The 20,707-nt window shown below is 34.6% G+C and overlaps 2 protein-coding genes across 2 annotated transcripts; both read right to left on the minus strand.

Annotated features, from left to right (window-relative positions):
• Positions 1-731: 731 nt before the first annotated feature.
• On the minus strand, positions 732-12,870 carry LOC110819237 (clathrin heavy chain 1). The gene is made up of 30 exons (XM_088212800.1): positions 12,499-12,870; positions 11,870-12,074; positions 10,481-10,569; positions 10,283-10,361; positions 10,053-10,180; positions 9,794-9,892; positions 9,579-9,687; positions 9,322-9,401; positions 9,022-9,249; positions 8,861-8,926; positions 8,187-8,303; positions 7,862-8,059; positions 7,623-7,739; positions 7,425-7,484; positions 7,115-7,201; positions 6,913-6,996; positions 6,685-6,819; positions 6,543-6,605; positions 6,360-6,464; positions 6,123-6,235; positions 5,777-6,029; positions 5,534-5,670; positions 5,153-5,431; positions 4,061-5,063; positions 3,348-3,833; positions 3,086-3,256; positions 2,818-3,003; positions 2,316-2,438; positions 1,405-1,515; positions 732-1,239 (listed from the first exon to the last, which is right to left on the minus strand). The coding sequence occupies exons 1-30, from the start codon at positions 12,541-12,543 to the stop codon at positions 1,075-1,077; spliced, it is 5,121 nt and encodes a 1,706-aa protein (XP_088068926.1). The 5' UTR covers positions 12,544-12,870; the 3' UTR covers positions 732-1,074.
• A 4,084-nt stretch (positions 12,871-16,954) lies between these two features.
• PP2C5 (phosphatase 2C5) lies at positions 16,955-18,714 on the minus strand. The gene is made up of 4 exons (XM_022048219.2): positions 18,181-18,714; positions 17,674-18,015; positions 17,398-17,577; positions 16,955-17,305 (listed from the first exon to the last, which is right to left on the minus strand). Exons 1-4 carry the CDS (start codon positions 18,601-18,603, stop codon positions 17,141-17,143), a joined length of 1,110 nt encoding a protein of 369 aa, XP_021903911.1. The 5' UTR covers positions 18,604-18,714; the 3' UTR covers positions 16,955-17,140.
• Positions 18,715-20,707: the final 1,993 nt, after the last annotated feature.

The raw sequence follows: 20,707 nt of genomic DNA on the forward strand, positions 1-20,707 counted from the left end.
GCGAAGAATTAATCAATGACGCGGATCAATATTGGTTATTGATGTCTTTTTAAGTGAGGCGAAATTTAGTTTAGCAATTAACTGAACCCTTCTTTTAAAATCATTAAGGAGACTTTAACCGGATCCTTTACTTATAGCTTCCTACCTACGACTGCAGGAGGTCGTTTCCATAATCTTTCATTTGTTATTTTCTCACTTATTTTTCTGATTTGTAAGAGACATTTAAATAAAGGTTTTTTTTTACGTGCATTTACTGAATCGAGCTTTTTCAACTGATTATGTACATAGCGCTTTCAATCTTAGCAAATTTTTTCTAGAAACCTGATGCAATCTTCATACTCAATCTAAAATCATAGAGCTCATGACCAAATGAAAAAGAAAGCACAAACATGCGTTTTCATGAGGTCCATCGTTTCATAATCAGCATTCAGATGGTACTACTTCAACTAATCAGTTCCAAATTCTTTGTAGACTTAAAAAGGTTATATTTAAAGGTTATAAACAACACAAAGTCTAATTTAAGGATAAGATAAAAACCAAAAACATCATGAAGGGAAAATTAACAACAGTTTTGAGATTTGAGCAATTCAGTAGAAAGCCTCACCATAAGCACCATAAATCGTTAAAGCCAACAAGATTATGATTCTTGAATGATTGTGGGAAAGACAGCAAAACCAGTTTGTGTTTATGATCAAAGTATGAAAAGTTTCGTATTATACTTGACCAAGCCCTTAACCCAGAAAAGAACAATTTTGGAATTACTACAAATACATGAAATCCTCGGCTCGCTTTCTATCAGCAGCCAAAAAATGCCTCTGCTAAACAAAAGAATATTACAAAACATATCCACACTGCTAAAATGATTGAGGTAAAATAAATGTCAATTATTAAACTAGACTGGTTTCAACCCTACTTGACACAAGGAACACGAAAAAGATCTTTTAAGAACAAAAGGCCCGACAAAACACCCCCAGATCCAAAGCCCAAAACTGCTAGGTGTTTCCTCCCTATTCTTGTTCATCGAGCAAAAAGATGACTGGGTAATTTCCTTTAGAAATGATCGTGGCTCCATTATTAGTAATTACCCATTGGTGGCATGCCAAAAGGAGGCATTGGAGGCATCCCCATGCCCGGCATTGGTGGAGGGGGAGCAAAGCCTCCTCCCATCCCAGGTGGGCCACCCATTCCTGGCATTGGGGGTGCAGGCAAAGCAAGGGGTAATAATTGAGCATACATGTTCTGCAACAGAGAAAAAGGAAATTGGTGAAGTGAAATGAATCTGGGCAAAGCATTACATAGATGCAGTTGCAAACCAATGGGTCAAGCCTCTGACATGCTTCGAGAGTACCAACATGCCATGCAAACGAACCAAACATTTTTCTTGGTGACAGGAAAAAGCATTACCTGCTGTGCAATAACGTCCTTCTCTTCCTGCTCCTTAGCCTTAACTTCTTTAAGAGCTTCAAGCTTTTCCTTCACTAGGTCATCAACTTTGCCTGTGTATTCGCGGATGAACTGAAAGGGAAGAAAAAAGATCAGAGAACCACTAAATTCATACACGGGTTTCATCTTGTACAGAAAAGGATCAGGCGCTGAGAAAGAGAATGCTCATGTGAAATACTCTACAACATGGCAACAACTAGTAACCTAAAGATACCTAATTCCACAAAACGAAACCCCAGTAAGGCACCGGATGATAGGATAGAGCAAAACTAGTTACCATACTATGTCAAAATCCAACACCTAAGCATACTTGGGTCATTTTTATAGAAAAGGATCAGGAGCTGAGTAAAAGGATGCTCATGTCAAATACTCTCCAACACTCAACACCTAGCCTAACGATGCCTAATTTAACAAAATGGAACCCCCAGGACAGCACTGGATGCAGGATAGGGCAAAACTAATAAGCATTCGTCAACATCCAACACCTAAGCACGTCTACCCCTCGGGCCTTACTCCAGCAATGTACTAAGACCAAGTGACAAAAAAGGTATGAAGGGTTAGAGATCCACCTAGAAACTCCTAGCCCTGTCAGGAAAGATGCCAACTATCTCTTGTTTTTATGAACTACAAAAAACATACAGAGGATCAAATAAACAGAAATTTGACTCCTCTTTTTTTAAAAAAATAACAGAATTTGGCTACTCTTATAATAAAAATTTCACCAAGGTCACAAGACGAGACCAAAGTTCCTGAAGATTGGAGCCTAACAATGAGTGCATGAATCAAGGTTGTCCTAATTAACATGATGCATCTGCAGTTCGTTTGATAAAAGATTAAAAAACATGTAATAGCTAGAGAAACAAAGAAATCACCTGCAACAGATATGGGAAAGCAAAGTCAAGCATATTGTTGATCCAGGCAAGTTCAAAAGCAACATCTGGTCGAATCAAATCATAACAAACAAAGAGGCATGATGCAAAACACTCCTTCTTGCCCTGCACAAGCCCAAAAAAAATCATTTTAAATTAATATATTGCATGTATAAAAGAATAATATGGTAATGAATGAGGAAAAAAAGTATAGTCCAACTTTGATCACCTAAGCTACATTAAGCTATTTCTATGAAACAGAAAATTGAACATCACAGAAATGATAATTGACCAAGGATATGAAATGTCCCAACTGATATCTTGGTGCTGCTCCAGCAACATATACAAGGTATTCCAGGCATAAAAAACTAATCAAGATACCGCACTATCATAGTAGTGTTCCAAGCTTACACATAAAAACCCCTTTTTCACATGCTGGAATTATTTGAAAATGAAATAAATATGCATCCACCATCAAACACGAATTTTGTTGCACTTAAAGTACCTGCTCAATGAAATAAACAAGCAACTCCTCTGCAAGTTCACGGTCACCAGATTGTGAAGCTGTCTCCATGGCATCCTTGTACAGGTTATCCTTCTTTGACAATGAAATGGACTGCTTCCATCTGCCAGCCTTTTTGTAGATATAAGCAGCAACACGTCTCATCTCAAGGAGCTCATGTTTCTCAATCTGCCCAAACCATTCCAAAAAGGCTTACAATGTGAGACTTTCTAAAAGACGACAACCAAAATAGTTAATAGCTGAAACGCACCTTCTGTGCAAGGCCAATTTGATCAAAGCTATCATGCAGATCGATAGACTCACGCAACCTGTCATAGTCCTCCTCCTCTACATAAATCTCATTCAATGCTTCATTGACAGCAGATACATTGTTACTTTGGACAGCAACCATGTATGGCTTGATAAGACGCAAGTGACCAGCCTGAAACACACCAACAGTTCTCAATGAAATTAGACCCATAAAAGAAAAACAGTTACTTCCGAACAGAGATTATCTCCCAGCATGAACAGACCTTTCGCATAATGTCAACAACGCGTGTGTGGTCCAATCTGAGTGCAAGCACATTGAGAAGATCGTTGATGATATCAGGATGTTCTTGCAAGTAGAAATGCACTGCCTTGTAATATAGCTCCACATTAGCAACTTTGACAACAATATCTTTGAACTGCATGTGATCCCATGCTTCAGGGGAGTGATTCATGACAGTCGTTGCCGCATTGTCAAACTCATCATATTGGATATATAGATAAGTAAGTTCTTTCCAGTGCTGTTGTTCATCACAAGCTCTAATAAGTTTGGGAATGTTGAGACGGGTTGAAAACAATTTGATATGTTCCATCAGTTTCTCATAACGGTATCTGGCATAAAGAACTCCCAACTCAGTAAAGATGCCCATGTGTGCACGTTCTAAACCTAAACCACTCTCCATTAGAGAGATTAATTCATTGAAGCATCCTCTGTTCTGGTAATATTCACTTACTTCCTCAAGGTCATCCACCTATGAACATAACAACATATCATAATATTATAACATGTGGAATAAAAAGCAACAAACATGATGCATCAATGAAATTATTAAGCATAAAATCCAGTAAGGAAAAAGTTAATTCAAAACAAAAGGCAAAAAAGGGGAAAAAAAAAAGCACCCTCCACCTCCTTTGGCAGGTCCTTAGGCCCAGCGGCCCATGGCAAAGGGGGTCATAACTGAAAGTTTAAAAGGAATACCTGTATAATAATGTTAAGTCCACATATCTGTGCCAAGCGAAACTCTTCTGCATCAACGCATGCAAAGCAAACTTCTTTCCATGTTTTGGCACTGTTGGCTTTTCGTGCTGCATCAACAGCACCTTGGAACTGTTTTAGCTTCACAAGTGTGACAGCCAACTTAGCCCAGTTTGATATGAAGGCATAAATTATTTTTGCAGCTTCGTACAAGGCTTCATCATATAGACGATCACCAACATTTTGAAGATTTGCCACATTTGGCATCAGAATAAATTCTTCAATTTCACCCAATCTATCAATCTTAGCATATGCATATATAAGCTCACTATCCACCTTGGGCTCCTTCACCTTCTGTCTAACCATCATTAGATATCTAACCAAGTCATGGTAGACGTTTGCATCCTCCGCAGCACGAATAACATCAAGGAATTGAGTGGCATCATCAGCCCGAATAAATGACTCAATTGCATCACTAACCAGGCCCTCTCTGAGCTGAGCCTTTGCCACCTGGCTCCAAACAGCATCTTCTTCAACACGAAATGCAAATTCCACTGCCCGTTCAATGCTTCTGATATTGTCTAATAACACATTGACAGCCTGAACGTTTAAGTTAAACTTCTTGAAAATAGCAAACGCTTCCTCATAGAGCTGGGCTTCAACAGCCACCTCTCCTACTGCAGGTCCATCAAAGTTATCTAGTCTGTTAATATAATCCATAACTCTTGATGGGTCTGCCTTAATAGCTGTCAAAATAAGCAGGTTTTGCAGATTGAAGTTCCCACTGAATGCAGAGTTTTGAAGCACAATCTTTTCAAGAAGCTCAATGAGCTCATGTGGAAGATCTGCTGTCATGAATGCTTTAACAGCTGCAGAAACTTGTTCTGGGCTCTTACTTTCTGGTAAAGCAGTAGACACAACTTGATCAATAAGTTGTCTTCTATAGCCATTTTCAGGATCAAGAACCTTGTCCCAGAGCACGGCATCCATCCTTTCAACCACGTACCTGTAATTGAAGGACAAGCAAATGAGACTACCAGCAAAAGTAATACTTATGCACAAATAAACAAATTTAAAATGAAGGGAACCGCATACCTAGCTTGCAATTTGAACAAAGAGTTTTTATTGGTGACATTAATAAGTTCATCATCACATTGACCTCTCCGGTAAGCCACGACTGCCAGGGTGGGATCACGCTTCTCACAATACTTACCAACAACCCGAGAATCATAATAAGGGTTGGTAGTAAGGAAGTGCTCCGGATTGTTATTGCTATCAATAATGATTTTACCCAGGGCATTATGGACATGTACATCTTGGCTTCCCTCACTAACTAAATGCTCCAAGAACTGAGTGAGTAAACGAAGACGGTTTCTGGCAACAAAAATAAACATTAAGACAAACAATTTGAGCTACTAAAAAACCCATAAGGAGTTAAAAAAATTGAGCAAGAACTCAGAGGATGGTAGGAACCACCTCTTTTCACATTCATCCACAAGGGGCTCAACTGGAAGCAAAGATCGGACAGAAAGAATGAGACCCTTAATGAAATCTTCTGGGCATTCATCATCTAGCAGCTGACCAACAACTAAGGGAGCATTTCCAGGGTTCACCTACCAAAAGAATTCACAATTGTTTACATTCAAACTGATATGATCATGCATCAGCAGAGATGGAACAACCATCCATCAGCAGAAGGGAAAAGAGACTACGTAATACCTTCTGGACATATCCTTCAATGTAACGGAGCATGTTATTCGTATAGAGGTAGTGGGTAAGATCTGGAACAAACCCAAAACGATCACAAACATTAATTAGTGGTCGAGCATCAGGAAGCTTGGCTTCCATCAAAAAGTTTTTCGTCTTCTCAGGATCATAGAAGTTTGATTCTCTAGTCACACGCTCCACTTCCTTTATTTGTCCCGTTTTTGCAGCTGCCTCAATGTACTTAAAGTGGATATCAGGATCCTCACTGCTCCACAATTTAAAGAAAAAAAAAACATAAACATTCACACTGACTTGAAACAGTTATAATCCGACCACAGAAACAGAAGGTAAAGATCACCTTGAACTCAAATATGAACCCAGGAAAAAGTACAGCCCCTCATATGACTTGAACTGCTCAAATAGCTTAATGCATGCATCAACACCCAACTGTTCACAGTACTCCTTCGCAGTCTGCAGAAATATGAACATGTTTGTCTCAGCTAATGTAATAGAATTCTTTTAGATACCTCCTTTTTTTCTTGAAACAACCTAACATAATAAATATTATTGACATACAAGAAACAACACCGTTTACCTGCACAATTATCTGAAGGTTGCCTCTGAGGTTCACTAATAAAAGGTCCTTCATGCACTCCAGGGCCCATTCCCGAGACAGCGAACCAAAAAACTCAACAAGTGCCTGATGCAAAACAAATGATCATCAGCAACTGCTTATTATTCGATTTCAGCAACGAATCTAGCTGAGGATAATATATACCTGTGGCTCAATTGCATGTGTATTTACAATCACACGCTTTAGGTCAGGCAACTCTGTGTAGTGCTGCACGAAAAGGAAAACTGAAATGAGTTTTGTGATATCAACACACAAAAATATAAAAGACCACCTGGGCCGTACTCACCCGCAAAGCTTGCATGTAAAGCCCAGCTTTTTCACAAAGTTGGGCAATTCGAGGACGATCATAGTGAGTAAACATCCCATTGGCTAAAATTGCATCAGCAACATTCGGAAAAGTCACCAGATTGATCTCAAGAACCTACATGTTAGAAAGGAAGAAACAAAATAGTGAATTAACTAACTTAGATAGTTAAGATTCAATAGAATCACTTAGAAACAGAAATTAGATAACCTTGGTTTGGAGATAACCATGTTCTGATAGATTTGGCTTCAAAACATCTAATAGAAACGCTGTTGCCTCACGGATCAAATTCCTCTGAGAAGTACAAAATCAGCAAATTTTTATAAGAAACTCATAAGTAGCCTGGTATTTAGCACAGCGCAAGAATTCTATATAAAACAGCACAAAGCTAGAATTCTTATTGTTTATACACCTGAAGAAAGAGATCTGTAATGGTATTATAATCGAGGGGACAACCTCCTTCCATCTGGGACATCATCAATGCAAAATTGACAGCTCCCTGTAATTCAGAAGCAGAGAATAATTTATTATAAATCAAAACAAAATATTGTTTTCACATGAAACTACTTTCATCCAAATAATATTGAAAACCTGCAATTTTCATTGACAATTGCACATTATCTAAGTGTGCATGTCATGATAGCACATATGATCCCTGTCCTGCTAGATCAGTGCTTGTACAACTCAATATCTTTTAGCCCCTCTAAGACTAATTCAATTACCTGAGGATCCGTCCGAAGTATTGTTTGCAGAAGGAACAAATAATCAGGAGTATATCCAACCTAAAGCAAGAACATTAAGAAAAAAAATCAGTAACCTGGCATCCAATAATGTAAATAAATGAGAACAACAAGAAGATAGATCTTATAGTTGATAAAAAAAGATAGTGTGCTAAAACAATAAAGACATCATGTTATTACCTGCTTTGAATAAATTAAGATTTTGTCAAACTCCCTTCGCTCGGCAAAAGCTGCAACAACTTTTGGAGTTGCTCTAGCTTTAATGTATATTTTAAGAGCAAGATCATTATCCACAGTCTGCAATATCAAAAATCAACATTACCAGAAACGGCATATATATATTTTTTTTGAAATGCCATAAATTAAACTATTAGAAGTTATAGATTCATTTAGTTTTCAATTCTGTATTTCAATCAAACCTTCACTAGGTCTCCAAGTTCCTCACTGCATTCCAACTTATCCTCAGCCAGCCAGTTCTCCAAAAGATTTTTCTTGTTCTGATTCACCACAAGACGAGACAATTCCAATGACTCAAATGCATTGAGCTTTCCTCTAGTTAGAAGTGTCCCAAAGTACTGCAACAGTGGAGGTGTTTGCCCTGCTTGCACAGGTACACTCTGCAACGTAATTTACAGTTACAGCTTAATCTGCTCTATTACATGTGTATATTTTTCTTCTGAACAAGAAGCAACAAAGAAGTGGTGTCTAGCGCCTAAATGACACAGTTGAAAACAAAAGAAAAACCTGAAATTTAGCAACTGTGTCAGGTGTGCGAAGGATTCCCTGGGGAGACTCTGCAGCAAGCTCAGCAGCCTCTTTATACTTAGTTTGAGCAAAGAGCTCCTGGAAACGTTGAACAACCTGGGAAACAAAAGACAGCATGTGACAAATTACTTGGAACACCAGAAAGCTGAAGGCAATCAACAATATCAATGTATAGAACTAAAAATTTTATTAAAAAACCTATATAACTAGGGAGATGCATCAAAAGCAGCTGATGTAGAACATTTGGCAAGTATACACAGTGCACAAAATTAAGCATGTTGATGAACAACTTTAATTATGTCAGACCAAATCCAAGATAACAGCATAGATTTTAATCAAGCAACAGAAGCACAAGAAAATCACATGTCAATGTAAATCCAACAGACATCCCGCTTTTTTGGATTATTTCTAAAAAACCTGTTGGAAACAGCCTTATCGTTTAAACTGTTCTTTATTCTCATACTTAATGGTTCTTGAAATGCTGCTTCATACCATAATTATCCAACATCTGGATAAGATAACAATAAGGTTCTGAGTATACACATGCCCACTCTTCAGAAAAAGGGTTCAGAAAAATTCCCTAACTACTTATTTCTAAAATGACATGAGAATCCAAGAGTTATAAATAGATGTAGGTACTAAAAAAAAGTTACCAGATTTTCCGCACCAGGGAGGTTTCCTCTCTTGGCAAGATTAACAGCAAGTTCCAAATTGTTCAACTGAAACATGATAATGAAATTTATGATACATTCCCTTACACCAAAAAAGAGTATTATCTGTTTACCAACAAAAAGCAGTTGTATCTAAAACATACTTGACCACTGACAAAAGGCACTATGGTAGCTTCATTTACAGTAGCCAGTAAAACTTGACCTCGCCTGTTGATGGCATAAAAACCCCCAATTGATGAAGCCTCAGTTGTCAAAAATATTGGGTCTGGACTAATCCTGTTTCTGTATACAGCGGTTGCTGTTTCCAAATCATACACAAATAGCAGCCCAAGCTTGGTGATAGCGTAAATCAAACTGTATTTGTGCGAGATCTGCCAAATAATAAATTAGTATCTTAACATCTGCACAAACACAGGACATTTGAAGTATGAACTACCACATACCTGCATTGCTACTGGAAAATCATCAGCAAAATCAGGTGGAAAAAAGAGATCCGCTTGTTTCTTGGTAAATGACGGCTTTCCTGCTCACATTTCAAATGTTATAATAGGAATGACAAATTCCAAACCAAAAAGCTGAAAGAAAAGATCTCTTAACCACTTGGAAGGAACATGAAACACAGTTAAAGAATTCCTGGCAGGTATAAATTTTTTTTTTATTCTAGAAAAGGGAGGGGCAGAAAAGAAAATAGTAAATCAACCTGACTGGGCACCAAGCTCAATGACATGCAACTTTGATGTGATTTGCCCTGCATTAAAAGTCTTTGTTGCAAAGGAAATAAGAATAGAAGGATTCTCATTTCCTGGTACCTATTGTAAGAAAATATATAAAAAGAATTAGACACAATTTTACGCCCAAGTTTAAATGAACAGCCCCACAGAGCAATAAAGGATCCATAACTAAAACGAATTCCACCTTAAATTGGGCAAATGATGCAGCATGTGCTTCCAAAGCTTGACTACGCTGCTGATCAACAGAAAATAGTTGCATATTCCCTTTAACCAATTGTTGCCTCTGTAAACCAAAATAAGAGAACAAAACCAAAATCAGAACACCAAAAGGCCATTGGACTAGAGAATCACTCGGTAAGAAAAAACATCATGTCCTTCAAAACTGAGAACACAAGCACCCTAGCAAAGGAAACATAAAAGAAAGAGCTTCAGAATACACGCACCTCTGGTGAACCAGGAGCAATTCCAATCAGAACTAACCATTTCTCTGAAGGATCGCATTTATAGTTGATTATTTGATTGTTCACCAAATTTGCTGTCCTCTCAAACATCTTAACTGGTTCAGAATCACCTGCAAAAATGACGACAAAATGAGGTCGCAATGCATACAACAGTGAACTTGATTAAACAAGTTTAACAATACACCAAAATATGCAAAAGAAAGACACATTACCTTCAATTGACCAGTGATACACAGAGGACTGAGTGACCAAACCCAACATCTTTGGGCTAATCCACTTCCAAAACACAACCTAGACATGTACCAGAATGCCTATGTGAGTGACTTTTTAACTCCCAAAGAAGGACTATCTCAGTCAACATAGGAGCCTATGATACAAAAAGTGAAAGGAGATGCCTGACAGATCATTACCTGCTCAAGCATCTGATGTGATTTCATTTTTGCCTTCATCTCAATGTTGAATATCTGTAAATGATCCTGTGTGGTCCCTGGGAGTTGAGCTACAAAAGAATGATAAGGAACATGAGCACATACAAACAAACAGAGTACTAAAACCATGAGAAATGAAAATAATCGCAACATAATTACTGAATAATATAAGATTTGGGATGAAATTAAACAAAATAATTTTCCTTGCAAAATATTAACTAGCTATTTCAAGTATCAAGAATTCCCTAAAGAAACATAGAAAGCCACTTTTCCTGCCTTCTCTGAAACAAAAACAAAGCAAGTTCTGCCGCTGAATTAAGTAAAAGAGCTGGACATTCTGACTTAGTGGTTCATCAAGGACAATAAATTTACATTTCATGGCAGACTGCTAGGACAAATCCTCAAAACCTTAAGATAAAAATCTCAAAAATAAAGATAAATGCATTATAGATTACAAGTACTTTCTATGACAACATTCCTATTGAATTTTTTTATACAGCAAATGCTTTTATGCAAATTTCATACCAATATCAGAATATCCTTACCGTAAAACAATTATGTGATACCAACTAGGATCCTGATCGACAAGAGAGCTTAGCTCAACCTCCCCCCCGCAAAAAAAAAAAACAAGTGACAAAGGACCTTTGCTGAATATAGAGATCTAATTGGAATATGCAAACAAATCCCCCATTCATCTCCCCAACATAAGAACAAGGTGAGATCATTCTAGATTGACCTTGTTTAAAGATATAATATGTTTATATATCTTTTTGGACATAGTTTAAGCTTTAGAGGGTGGAAGTCTATGACAACAGAACACATATTATGTCATCTATTGCCGCATTATATATTTTACCATATCACTCAATTACAGCACAGTGTTTTAGTCTTTCCATATCACTTGAGTAGACCATATTGTTTCTTTATGAATTTAACTCATTCACTACTGTGGAAATTTAAATTTCCAGCATTGGTGGATTATTCTTTACAAGCATTTAAGGTTAACACCGATTTATGCAATGCGAAGATTCTAAATCTGGATAATCGTTATGATAAGAAAAACGTAGAAAGGAATTCTCACCGTCAGGTGAACACAAACATAATAAACATTACATGATATATACTCTTGGGGCTTTATATGACATCTTGCCAAGCTTAAGTGTTTGTAGCAATTCCATAAAGGAGTTGAAGCAACATGGATTCAGATGCATCTCAATGTACGTCTAACAAATAAAAGCAAGATAAATCCATCACCTATAAGATGAAAGCCATTATTGTAAATATGACCATTCTTGATTATAACAATACAAACCTCTAAATATTCCATGCAATCTAACAGAAACGCCAAATAAACTATACCACATATCCTACCTTTCAAGGCAAGGATTCTAGAGTTTGGATTCATCAAAGCTGAATCTGCTGTAATAGGTCTCCTCAATGGTTGCATTGGCATATTCATGTCAATAATGACAACACTGTTCTGCGGAGCTGTTTCTCTTACACATATATACTTATCAGACTCCATCGTAACATTTGTAAATGTGATGAATTGCGGACTAATCCCAATGCTCGGTAGCTGCAACCACATATCAGATCACACAATTTCAACACTCAATTCCTCAACATTCTTGCATCACTATGCGTCTTTAACTATTTTGAAGCATGTACATATACAACACAACATTTGCACATAGCAAAATTATAAAATACACAGATCTGAACAGAAAATGGCCTCATCAGATCTGTACAAAGCATAACACCAGCTAATCATTACAGAAACTCTTGATACGGCGAATCAAGCGAAGTTATATCAGACTGCGTGACTGTAAAACGAAATTGAAACTCTAAAATTTGCTAACTCAACAAAATGATCAACCAGCTGAGTGATTGAGTTCAGAACATAACTAATGCAAAAAGTTAAGCTAGATTACTACAAGTATCCGATGAATCAGGCCAAAAGCAAAAGCGAAAATGGAAAAGGCGAGTGAGGGGCAACTTACAGTTAAGACCTCCTTCATGGTGATCGGAGCGTTCGCGGCCGCCATGGTGTCTCTCAGATCGACGGCTCAGAATCAAGAACCAGATGCAGAACCAGATCTACGGCCGAGATTGAATCTTCAATTGAGAGTCAAAACACCAAAAGGAGATTAAAGATGATGAAGATAAAAATGAAGTGGATTCAAATCGCTGCGAGATCTGAAGCAGCGATAAGACCCTTGAAGTTGCTCCGAGCAAGAGAGAGGAAGAAAGAGAGATGGGAAATTTTTGCAATGAAGAGCATAGAGAGATCTAATTCAGGCACCACTTCGAAGACAGAAATGAAAAATATAAGAACAAAAAAAATCCCCGCAAAAGGGAAAGGACGTGTTAAAAATGTGCCTGGGCAATTGCTGGCTTCGGTTTTATAAGCGCCGGGTCCGGTAATGATTCGACCCGTTTTATGTTTTTTTTTAATTAATGTTCAAGAATCATAACCTTTTATTATTTAGTTTTTTTAGATAATAACGATCAATTATGCTTGGTTTATTAAGTTTTAACAATATTAAATATGTTTATTCACATGGTAAAAAAAACAATATTAAACATGCCAACACCAAGTTATCATAACATAGGTTAAAACTTTTGATTTAGCTTAATATATGACTATTTTTTCAAATTATTTTAAATTTTATATATTATTATTTTAAAGTTTTTACTAAATTCACTTATTTATTTGTGGTTGTGGACATTTATTAATTAACTAATGAAGATACAATTTATTAATTAATATCATAAAAATTTCCAAACACCATAATTAGCTAATGACATTTATATATTAAAACATACATGATATGTAGTTTTTTAAATAAATATCATATATTTAAAACTTAGTAACAATTATAAAATCTCTACATGTTTAGAGTATTAATAGTTATATTTTTATACCATAATTATTCTAATGTTTATTAAGAAAAATTAATTCGTAATATATTTTAATTAAAAATTACAGCATATCTATTAGATATTCAATTTGTAAATTAGATTATATCATTTTAAATAATTATAAAATTTACTGAAATAATTTGATGTTGTATGCTAATCCACCACTTATTAGGAAGGTCCAACCAATAGTCTAACTTGCTACTTCACTCAAACTCAAGCCAAAAATTATGGTATCATTAGTTTTTTTCCTATTTTAACAAGTACTTAATATACTATGTTTTATTATATTTTATGAACAAAAAAAAAAGTAAACAGTAAAACCTAATATAAAAAATTAAAAGCAAAATAAAATCCATGATATTAAAAGCTGTAGAGAAAATTTACTAAAACTAATAGATCTTTATATAATAAATAATCTAAGATTATATGCATTCAACATTTTATTTTATTTTTTAATTTAAATTATAGTGATATTTAAAATAAATGTTAACATTATCTAGTTCATAATTTATTAAATCTAAAACATACAACACATATTGCATTATATTGTACTATATCATGCTTTTCGTTATTGATACATTTTAATATATATTATTTTTAATTAGTTTAATGTATAAAATAAAATATTCCGTCAATATTAAAACATATATATATTTTAATGAGTTAAGTTCAATTAAAATATGGTAATCTTAGTGAATTTATTTAAGATTATTTTATATGATCAGCTATTAGACATAACATGTGTAAATTTTGTTTATTGAACGTATAAGTAAAATCTTTAAATCAAATAAGAGAATAGCATAAAAAAGACAAGTGGAGGAGGAGAAATAAGTAGATGAAAATTTTATTAAGAAAAGAAAAAAAAAATATTAATGATTAATGATTCATTTATAAAATATGTGATTTAAATAATAAGTAAAAGAAAATAATGGGTCATCATATCCTTCTTATTTAATATAGATATTTGAATTATTATGAAAAAATAAGTTGTAATCCAACCAAAATTATCCATCATATTGAAAATCGTCATGGGTTTTAACCTAATATAAGTTGAACCAAACTGTATCATGTTAGATTTTTAAAAACTAGCTAGCTAGGATGAGGCAAGTTCATATTTAAGTATTAAAAATTCATCAAAACTTGAAATGCTAGTGTATGTATGTTATAAAATAATATATTTATATGTTTAAATTTAAAAAATAAAAAATTATATAAAAAATAAAAGTATATAAAGATTGAGAAAAAGGAAAATCTTTTGAAAAAAAACAACTAAAACTAAATTTGAGTGTCCTCCGCAACACCTCCTTCATTCATCTTCATCTTCACACTTAGTATTTTTATCTTCAGTCATACTTATTTGATAACTCAATGCATATCTATCACGGTGAGTTGGTAACACTGTGAATTTATGACAACTGATAAATCACTCAGCATCATCAATTTTACAGCTTCACCATAAATAGTTACATGTTCTATTTTTTAGTTTTACAATTTCTCGACTTTGCTGAGAGAGTACAAATCAGGTAAAATTTATTACTAAATTCAATATTTGCACATGTGATAATTCATTTGTATTAATTTTATTCAAAATGGGCTCTTTTTATGTAGATACAAACAATTTTCATGCATTCGATGGTATTTTGAATTTTGAGTGTAATTCTATATTGTACAATAATGAGGTTAAATTAATTTTTTTTTAGAATTTAGTTTGGAGAAAATCATAAGTAGTGTAAGGTGGGTTTTATTGGAAACTCACAAGGTATAAAAAAGACATTTTTTATTAAACCAACTTCGGGTTCGAGATGATTTCGGATTGATATGTTATGTAGTCAAAGCGAGTTCGGATTTGACAAAACTCGCCACAAATATGCCTTGTTGACATCCTTAATCTAAATGTTGAGTTTTCGAATAAGATTTTTAATGCCGATGTTAGAATTGATTATTATAAATAAATAGACATATCAACTATTAAACTAAGTTGTAAGTTTTATTAATATAATATAATTACTATTAAAGTCAACCAATAACAATGTGATTATCAACAATTTATTAATTCATATAACGCGATGTTTTATTTAAACTTTAAAAAATTAATTATTTATTAAAAGAGTCAATTTATTTCAAAATATAACAAGGATCTCTATTTTTTTCTTTTTTTTTTTTTTAAAAAAAAAAGAAACATCAATATATAACAAGGGTCATCCTATTACGTTGTATTATTTTTACTAGTTGGAGTTAGATAAAACATGAAAATGTAAAAACCACTCCTCAATTGTCCTTGGAGAACTATTCAATTTTCCAATTGTTCTTGATTATGTTAAATGTATTTTTATAGAAAAACTATAATCTACTCCATATTGCCTCTGTTCCCGCTAAACTTTGGCAACATCGGATAAAAAAATTTAATTTATACATAATGAAGTCCATACATATTTGATTCCATAGGAACAAAATAAAACCCATTATTTAATTGGTCCAAACATGTATTGGCTTTAAGAAAAAGGTCCAATGTCTTCACATAACAGTTAGTGACCACATGTATGTCTTAATCAAATGTTGGGTAAAGCAAAGAAGTTTTGCTTGAGAAGATCAGGTTGCTTTCATTGGATGGTTATATACATGCATATATATATATATATATATGTATTATGAAGTTTCCTTCATTGGCCGTGGTTAGCAAACACAATGGGATGGAGCAACTGTGATAAAGAGTAAAACAACCAGACCTCCAAAAGTGGCTATACATTTATGAGGTAAGCCTGCAATATAACTAACTGTTATATACATATATATATTTCCTCATCTCAGGGTTGTGAAATTATTTATATATTAGGTAGAGGGAATTTTATGGCTGCTCTAGCTATTTCCATGTAAATCCAAAATAAGGATGTCAAAAGAAATTTCCAGTTTACTGTCTTTATGAACATCAACAGTGTTTTTTAACTTAGCTTTTTAGGAATATGCGGGCACTAATTGTTTTTGATCTAGAGCCCTAGTTCATACGCGAAAAAGGCTCATATATCACGGACTAACAAACAATACCTGGATTTGATGCCTATGCAAATCTGTCTTCCAGTTAGATGAGAATCACCTTGGAGATTATTGATGCTGTTTCATCCTAAAATCAGTGATTAAAAGGAGGCACTTCTTTCTACCATAAGAAAAAGGAGCATATCTCAGATGATCATAGATTTTAAGAAAACATATTTGATGATAAGTCTTAAAATACCATGTTATAGTATAAATTTATACTAATTTTTTGTTTTGTGATTACTAATTACTGTTACCCACAAAACATTTGTCGGAGTAGTTATGTAACTATAATCAAAATGTGTATTTCTATGTGTTATGATACGAGTTTATCTTCTAACAAGTATTTATATGTCACGCATAATTATCGAAGTATAATACGTATTCATATTAACAAAATATACAAAAAAAATTAAAAATTAATGTAAAACATGATGCTATATAGGTAACCTTAGTCCGTCTATAATTTCCACAAGCATTATGATCACGATTCATTAAACCATGAGCCTCAACCTAGAAGATTTACAAATATAATCTATTGTCAGTATCAAAACCATCTTCTCCACTCTTAAAACCACTATCTTATCTTCTTTATCTAGTAGAGGAGAGGTGTCTGCTTTACAGATCGGTGCCTTCCATCCAAAATTGAAGCAAAATTTACTGGCGGTCATCCAGATTTTCTATAATAAATTACGAAACGAAACAACCTAATAGGATTATCATCACACTTATATCATCTGTGCTACCTCTTCTTGAAGATAAGTCAACAAGCTTTTTACAGGCCAGATGAGGTTCAGGCTTAGCAGCATTTGTGCATAAAGGACGAACAAGATTTACGGCTTCCTGATTAGTTACCTGGAATAAGAGGAACAGCTACCTTATATTACATTATATTCAGGATCCGGATTTATGAGACAAACAAATATGGATTAGTGTAAAAAATTTACCTTATCCCAAAGACCATCAGATGCTAGGATTAAGAACTCGCATTCAGACTCAATTCTTAAGATTTTTGTGTCTGGCTCTGCAATTACCCATGTCTTGAGATGCCCGTCTCCAATTCCCCTCGACACAGCGAGAGTCCCCTGTATTCTCCATACCCCATTGCGGCAATCCACATAGCCGCCCTGAATAACAAAACAATATATACATATATATATTAGATATCAATCACCAACTTGTTTTTATTCTCAAGAATTGAATTGAATGAACAAGGGATTTACCAGAGCTTCAATCCTGTCCCGTTCATCTTTCCTTGAAGGCTTGTGATCGGAGGTAAGAGCCTCTGCAACTCCTCCCCGGCTCATTACAGCACGGCAATCACCAACATTTGATACAACAAGATCACCTTTCTGAATCAATGCGGTGACAGAACACGTACCCCCTGATACATCTTCCTTTAGAAATTCTATATCTGTAGTAAGGTACCCTTTCTTAATAGCACTTTCTATTCCTTCTTCACATCTGCTGCTCAATAATCCAGCCCTTATGTTCTTATCTAAATTCTTTGCAGCAAATTCAGCAGCCTTTGGCCCTCCATGCCCATCAAAAACACCAAAAAAAGCCTGTAATAATACAATAGAAACACTCATTTTAACATCCAATTACCAATTGAAAGACATACTTATTCTTACAACAATGGTTTCAGAGCAATTTATCAAATCATAAAACGAATCATATAAAGATGGAAAAGAATACACAAATTAAAAAATCAGTTATGACGAATTTACCTGCTTATCATCTCCCGCACCATCAACCACGGCACAGAAGCGATCTTCCATCGGACCTCTTCTTCCTCTCTTGCAATACACAGAGTATCCATCTCCATCCTCCTCCCCTACCTCCACCGTCTTCTCCCCTCTCGGCGTCTCCACAGCGAGACTCCACGTCTGCACCGGTATATCTATCCGCGCCGGTCTCTTCCTCTTAACTGCAGTGGAGCCCCAGCCAAGTCCGGACGCAATACCCGATCCGACTCCCTGTCTCTGTGCACGTAGCGACAGCGGCGATTTCGGAGATGAGGAAGAAGACGCCGGCAACGGTGACCTGGGAGACGAGCACGGGGAAGACGACGAAGATTTGCAAAACATCGGAGGAATTCTCGAAGTTGACGAGAATATCGGGGAGTTTGGTACCACCATCGCACACGGCATCTTGCTTCTTTCTTTCCTTTTTTCTTTTCTTTTCTTTCTCTTTCTTGTCAATTCCCTTCCTGGTTTTCTGTTAGCCTTCTTATTGACAGAACCAATTGAAGGGAGAAACGGAGGCCCCTCTGGTTTATATATGCAGTACTCTGTTTCCCTCCCGTTAAAAAAAACAAAAAACATAAATTAAAGTAATAAAAAATGACGCCGCTTTGTCTCGTGGCAGAGGACTTGACTTGTGATTGACTACGCTTTTTTTAAATGCTAAATTAAAGGGATTTTCACGCTCTTTTAGCGGACTGCGAGATACTCGCATAACTGGATCGGCGACAGTTGACGGGGTCTAAGTAGACTCCAGACCGGTTGTTGTACACGCGCTGTAACTGAGAGTGTGCATCAGCTTCGGGGAGGGGTATTTTTTGATGATTGGACGAATAAATGGAAGTTATTTGTCTTTTTTTAGGGAATCAAAATTACGGGGAGCATGCTTACAGGGGAAGGGAAATGAATGCTTGGCGGTGTGTTTTTACGACTAAAATGTTTCAACGGTCAAACACGTTAATCTGTATCCTGTTTGGACGGGGATCGGGTCCGTCACCTTAAAAATTAATACAACATATTGAACATACGTGTTAGATTTTTATTGGTCCACGTCGATTGGTAAATTTTTAGGCATAATGCCAAATTTGTTACAAGATTTTTCCTCTAAAAGAAAGAGAATTTGCGCATTTAAAATCTTAACATCATACTTATAAACTAGCTCATAAAAACTTATTTAATTTAATTATAAATAACGTATTTTGTATCTTCTAAAACTTATTCTGTAATTAAATTAAAAATTTGAATAACATAAATAGTCAAAAGCTTCTGGAATAAGTGAAGAATATTCGACGTGCCACTTTCTGGAATTTCAAAACCCACCGGCGAGCGAATTAGCGGCTATTAGCATATGCAGATAGTTTGCCTGCTGTTTTTAATGGGTGCGCTCTGATTTTGTCCACATAAAAAAAAAGTAATCGTGACATTATTAATTAACATTTTAGTTTTACTTGGCATGATTTTGTTGACGTTTTCTGTTTGGAGTTTTCATCTGTGTCTATACATATATACATATGCATATCAACCGTCTTTATAACTAATCTTTTTATTACTAATTAATTAGCTGTCGTTAATTATAATCAAAAAGATAAAACAAGTAATTACATTTTCTTTTTCTTTTTTTTTTAAATAAAAAATAAATTTGTAGTTGTTCGTTGTATTACCTATTCAACATTATCCCAAATATTTCTTAAAATATGAACTCATTTATTATTCATGGATCTTACTTTAAAAATTATTATTTATGGACACGTATGCATTTTTTTGCAAACAAACTTGGTCAAAGTCACAGAAAGTCGGCAGTATATGTAGTTGGTATCGCTGGTTTACTAATTCAATTTTTTATACTATTAAAGGTATGGAGATATGATTTTTTCTGGAACAAAATTGACTGGTAACGTTTTTAATTTTAGTATATGGTTTTGTTTTTTTAAACTAGGAGCACATATTATAGGGTATTCAAACTCTTACTTTCTAGAAAAATATAATAAAATACATCACTCACTTCAAATGTCAAATACGTTTTTAATATATATGGTTTTGTTAAACGTTACGATTCTTGATTATCTCATGCACGTGACGAACGAAAGAAAAACTAATTTGGCCAATGTCCCTCGAAATGTTAATTTTAAAAACTCCCAAAAAGACTCACATCTATTTATTTGGTAAAAGCGGGCATTGATTAAAGGCTTTTATTTCAATACTTGAGTTATACACACACACATACATATCTAATTTACATTTTGTATCCTAAAATTTGATACATTATATAAAAATAACGTATTTTTTAAAATTGAATAAAGATATTGTAGTTCACAAATTATTACATACTTGGGTATCGTGCATGACACAGTGTTATAGTACTTAAAACCTTTAATGTTTTATTTGAATTTATAAATTCAATAATATTAATAATTAAATTGAAATAAATTTTAATAAAATATATTATAAGACAAGAGTAATTTATTTTTTAATTAAAATTGTAACATTTTTAAGAGTAACAAGAAGTTTACTT

Source organism: Carica papaya, chromosome 2, assembly GCF_054855325.1.
Source record: "Carica papaya isolate Zhongbai chromosome 2, ASM5485532v1, whole genome shotgun sequence".
NCBI classification, from domain to species: Eukaryota; Viridiplantae; Streptophyta; class Magnoliopsida; order Brassicales; family Caricaceae; genus Carica; species Carica papaya.

Bases quoted from the DNA above. Each gene is read 5' to 3' on its own strand.
- LOC110819237 (XM_088212800.1), bottom strand. From the start codon at position 12,543: ATGGCGGCCGCGAACGCTCCGATCACCATGAAGGAGGTCTTAACT. The intron at 6,997-7,114 runs GTGTATAAACAA...TGTACTTCTCAG, and splicing joins TTACAGATCTCTTTCTTCAG to AGGAATTTGATCCGTGAGGC. The intron at 1,516-2,315 runs GTGATTTCTTTG...CTTCCCTTTCAG, and splicing joins CTTTCCCATATCTGTTGCAG to TTCATCCGCGAATACACAGG.
- PP2C5 (XM_022048219.2), bottom strand. From the start codon at position 18,603: ATGCCGTGTGCGATGGTGGTACCAAACTCCCCGATATTCTCGTCAACT. The intron at 17,578-17,673 runs GTAAATCCCTTG...TTTGTTATTCAG, and splicing joins GGGACAGGATTGAAGCTCTG to GGCGGCTATGTGGATTGCCG. The intron at 17,306-17,397 runs GTAAATTTTTTA...CTCTTATTCCAG, and splicing joins CTGATGGTCTTTGGGATAAG to GTAACTAATCAGGAAGCCGT.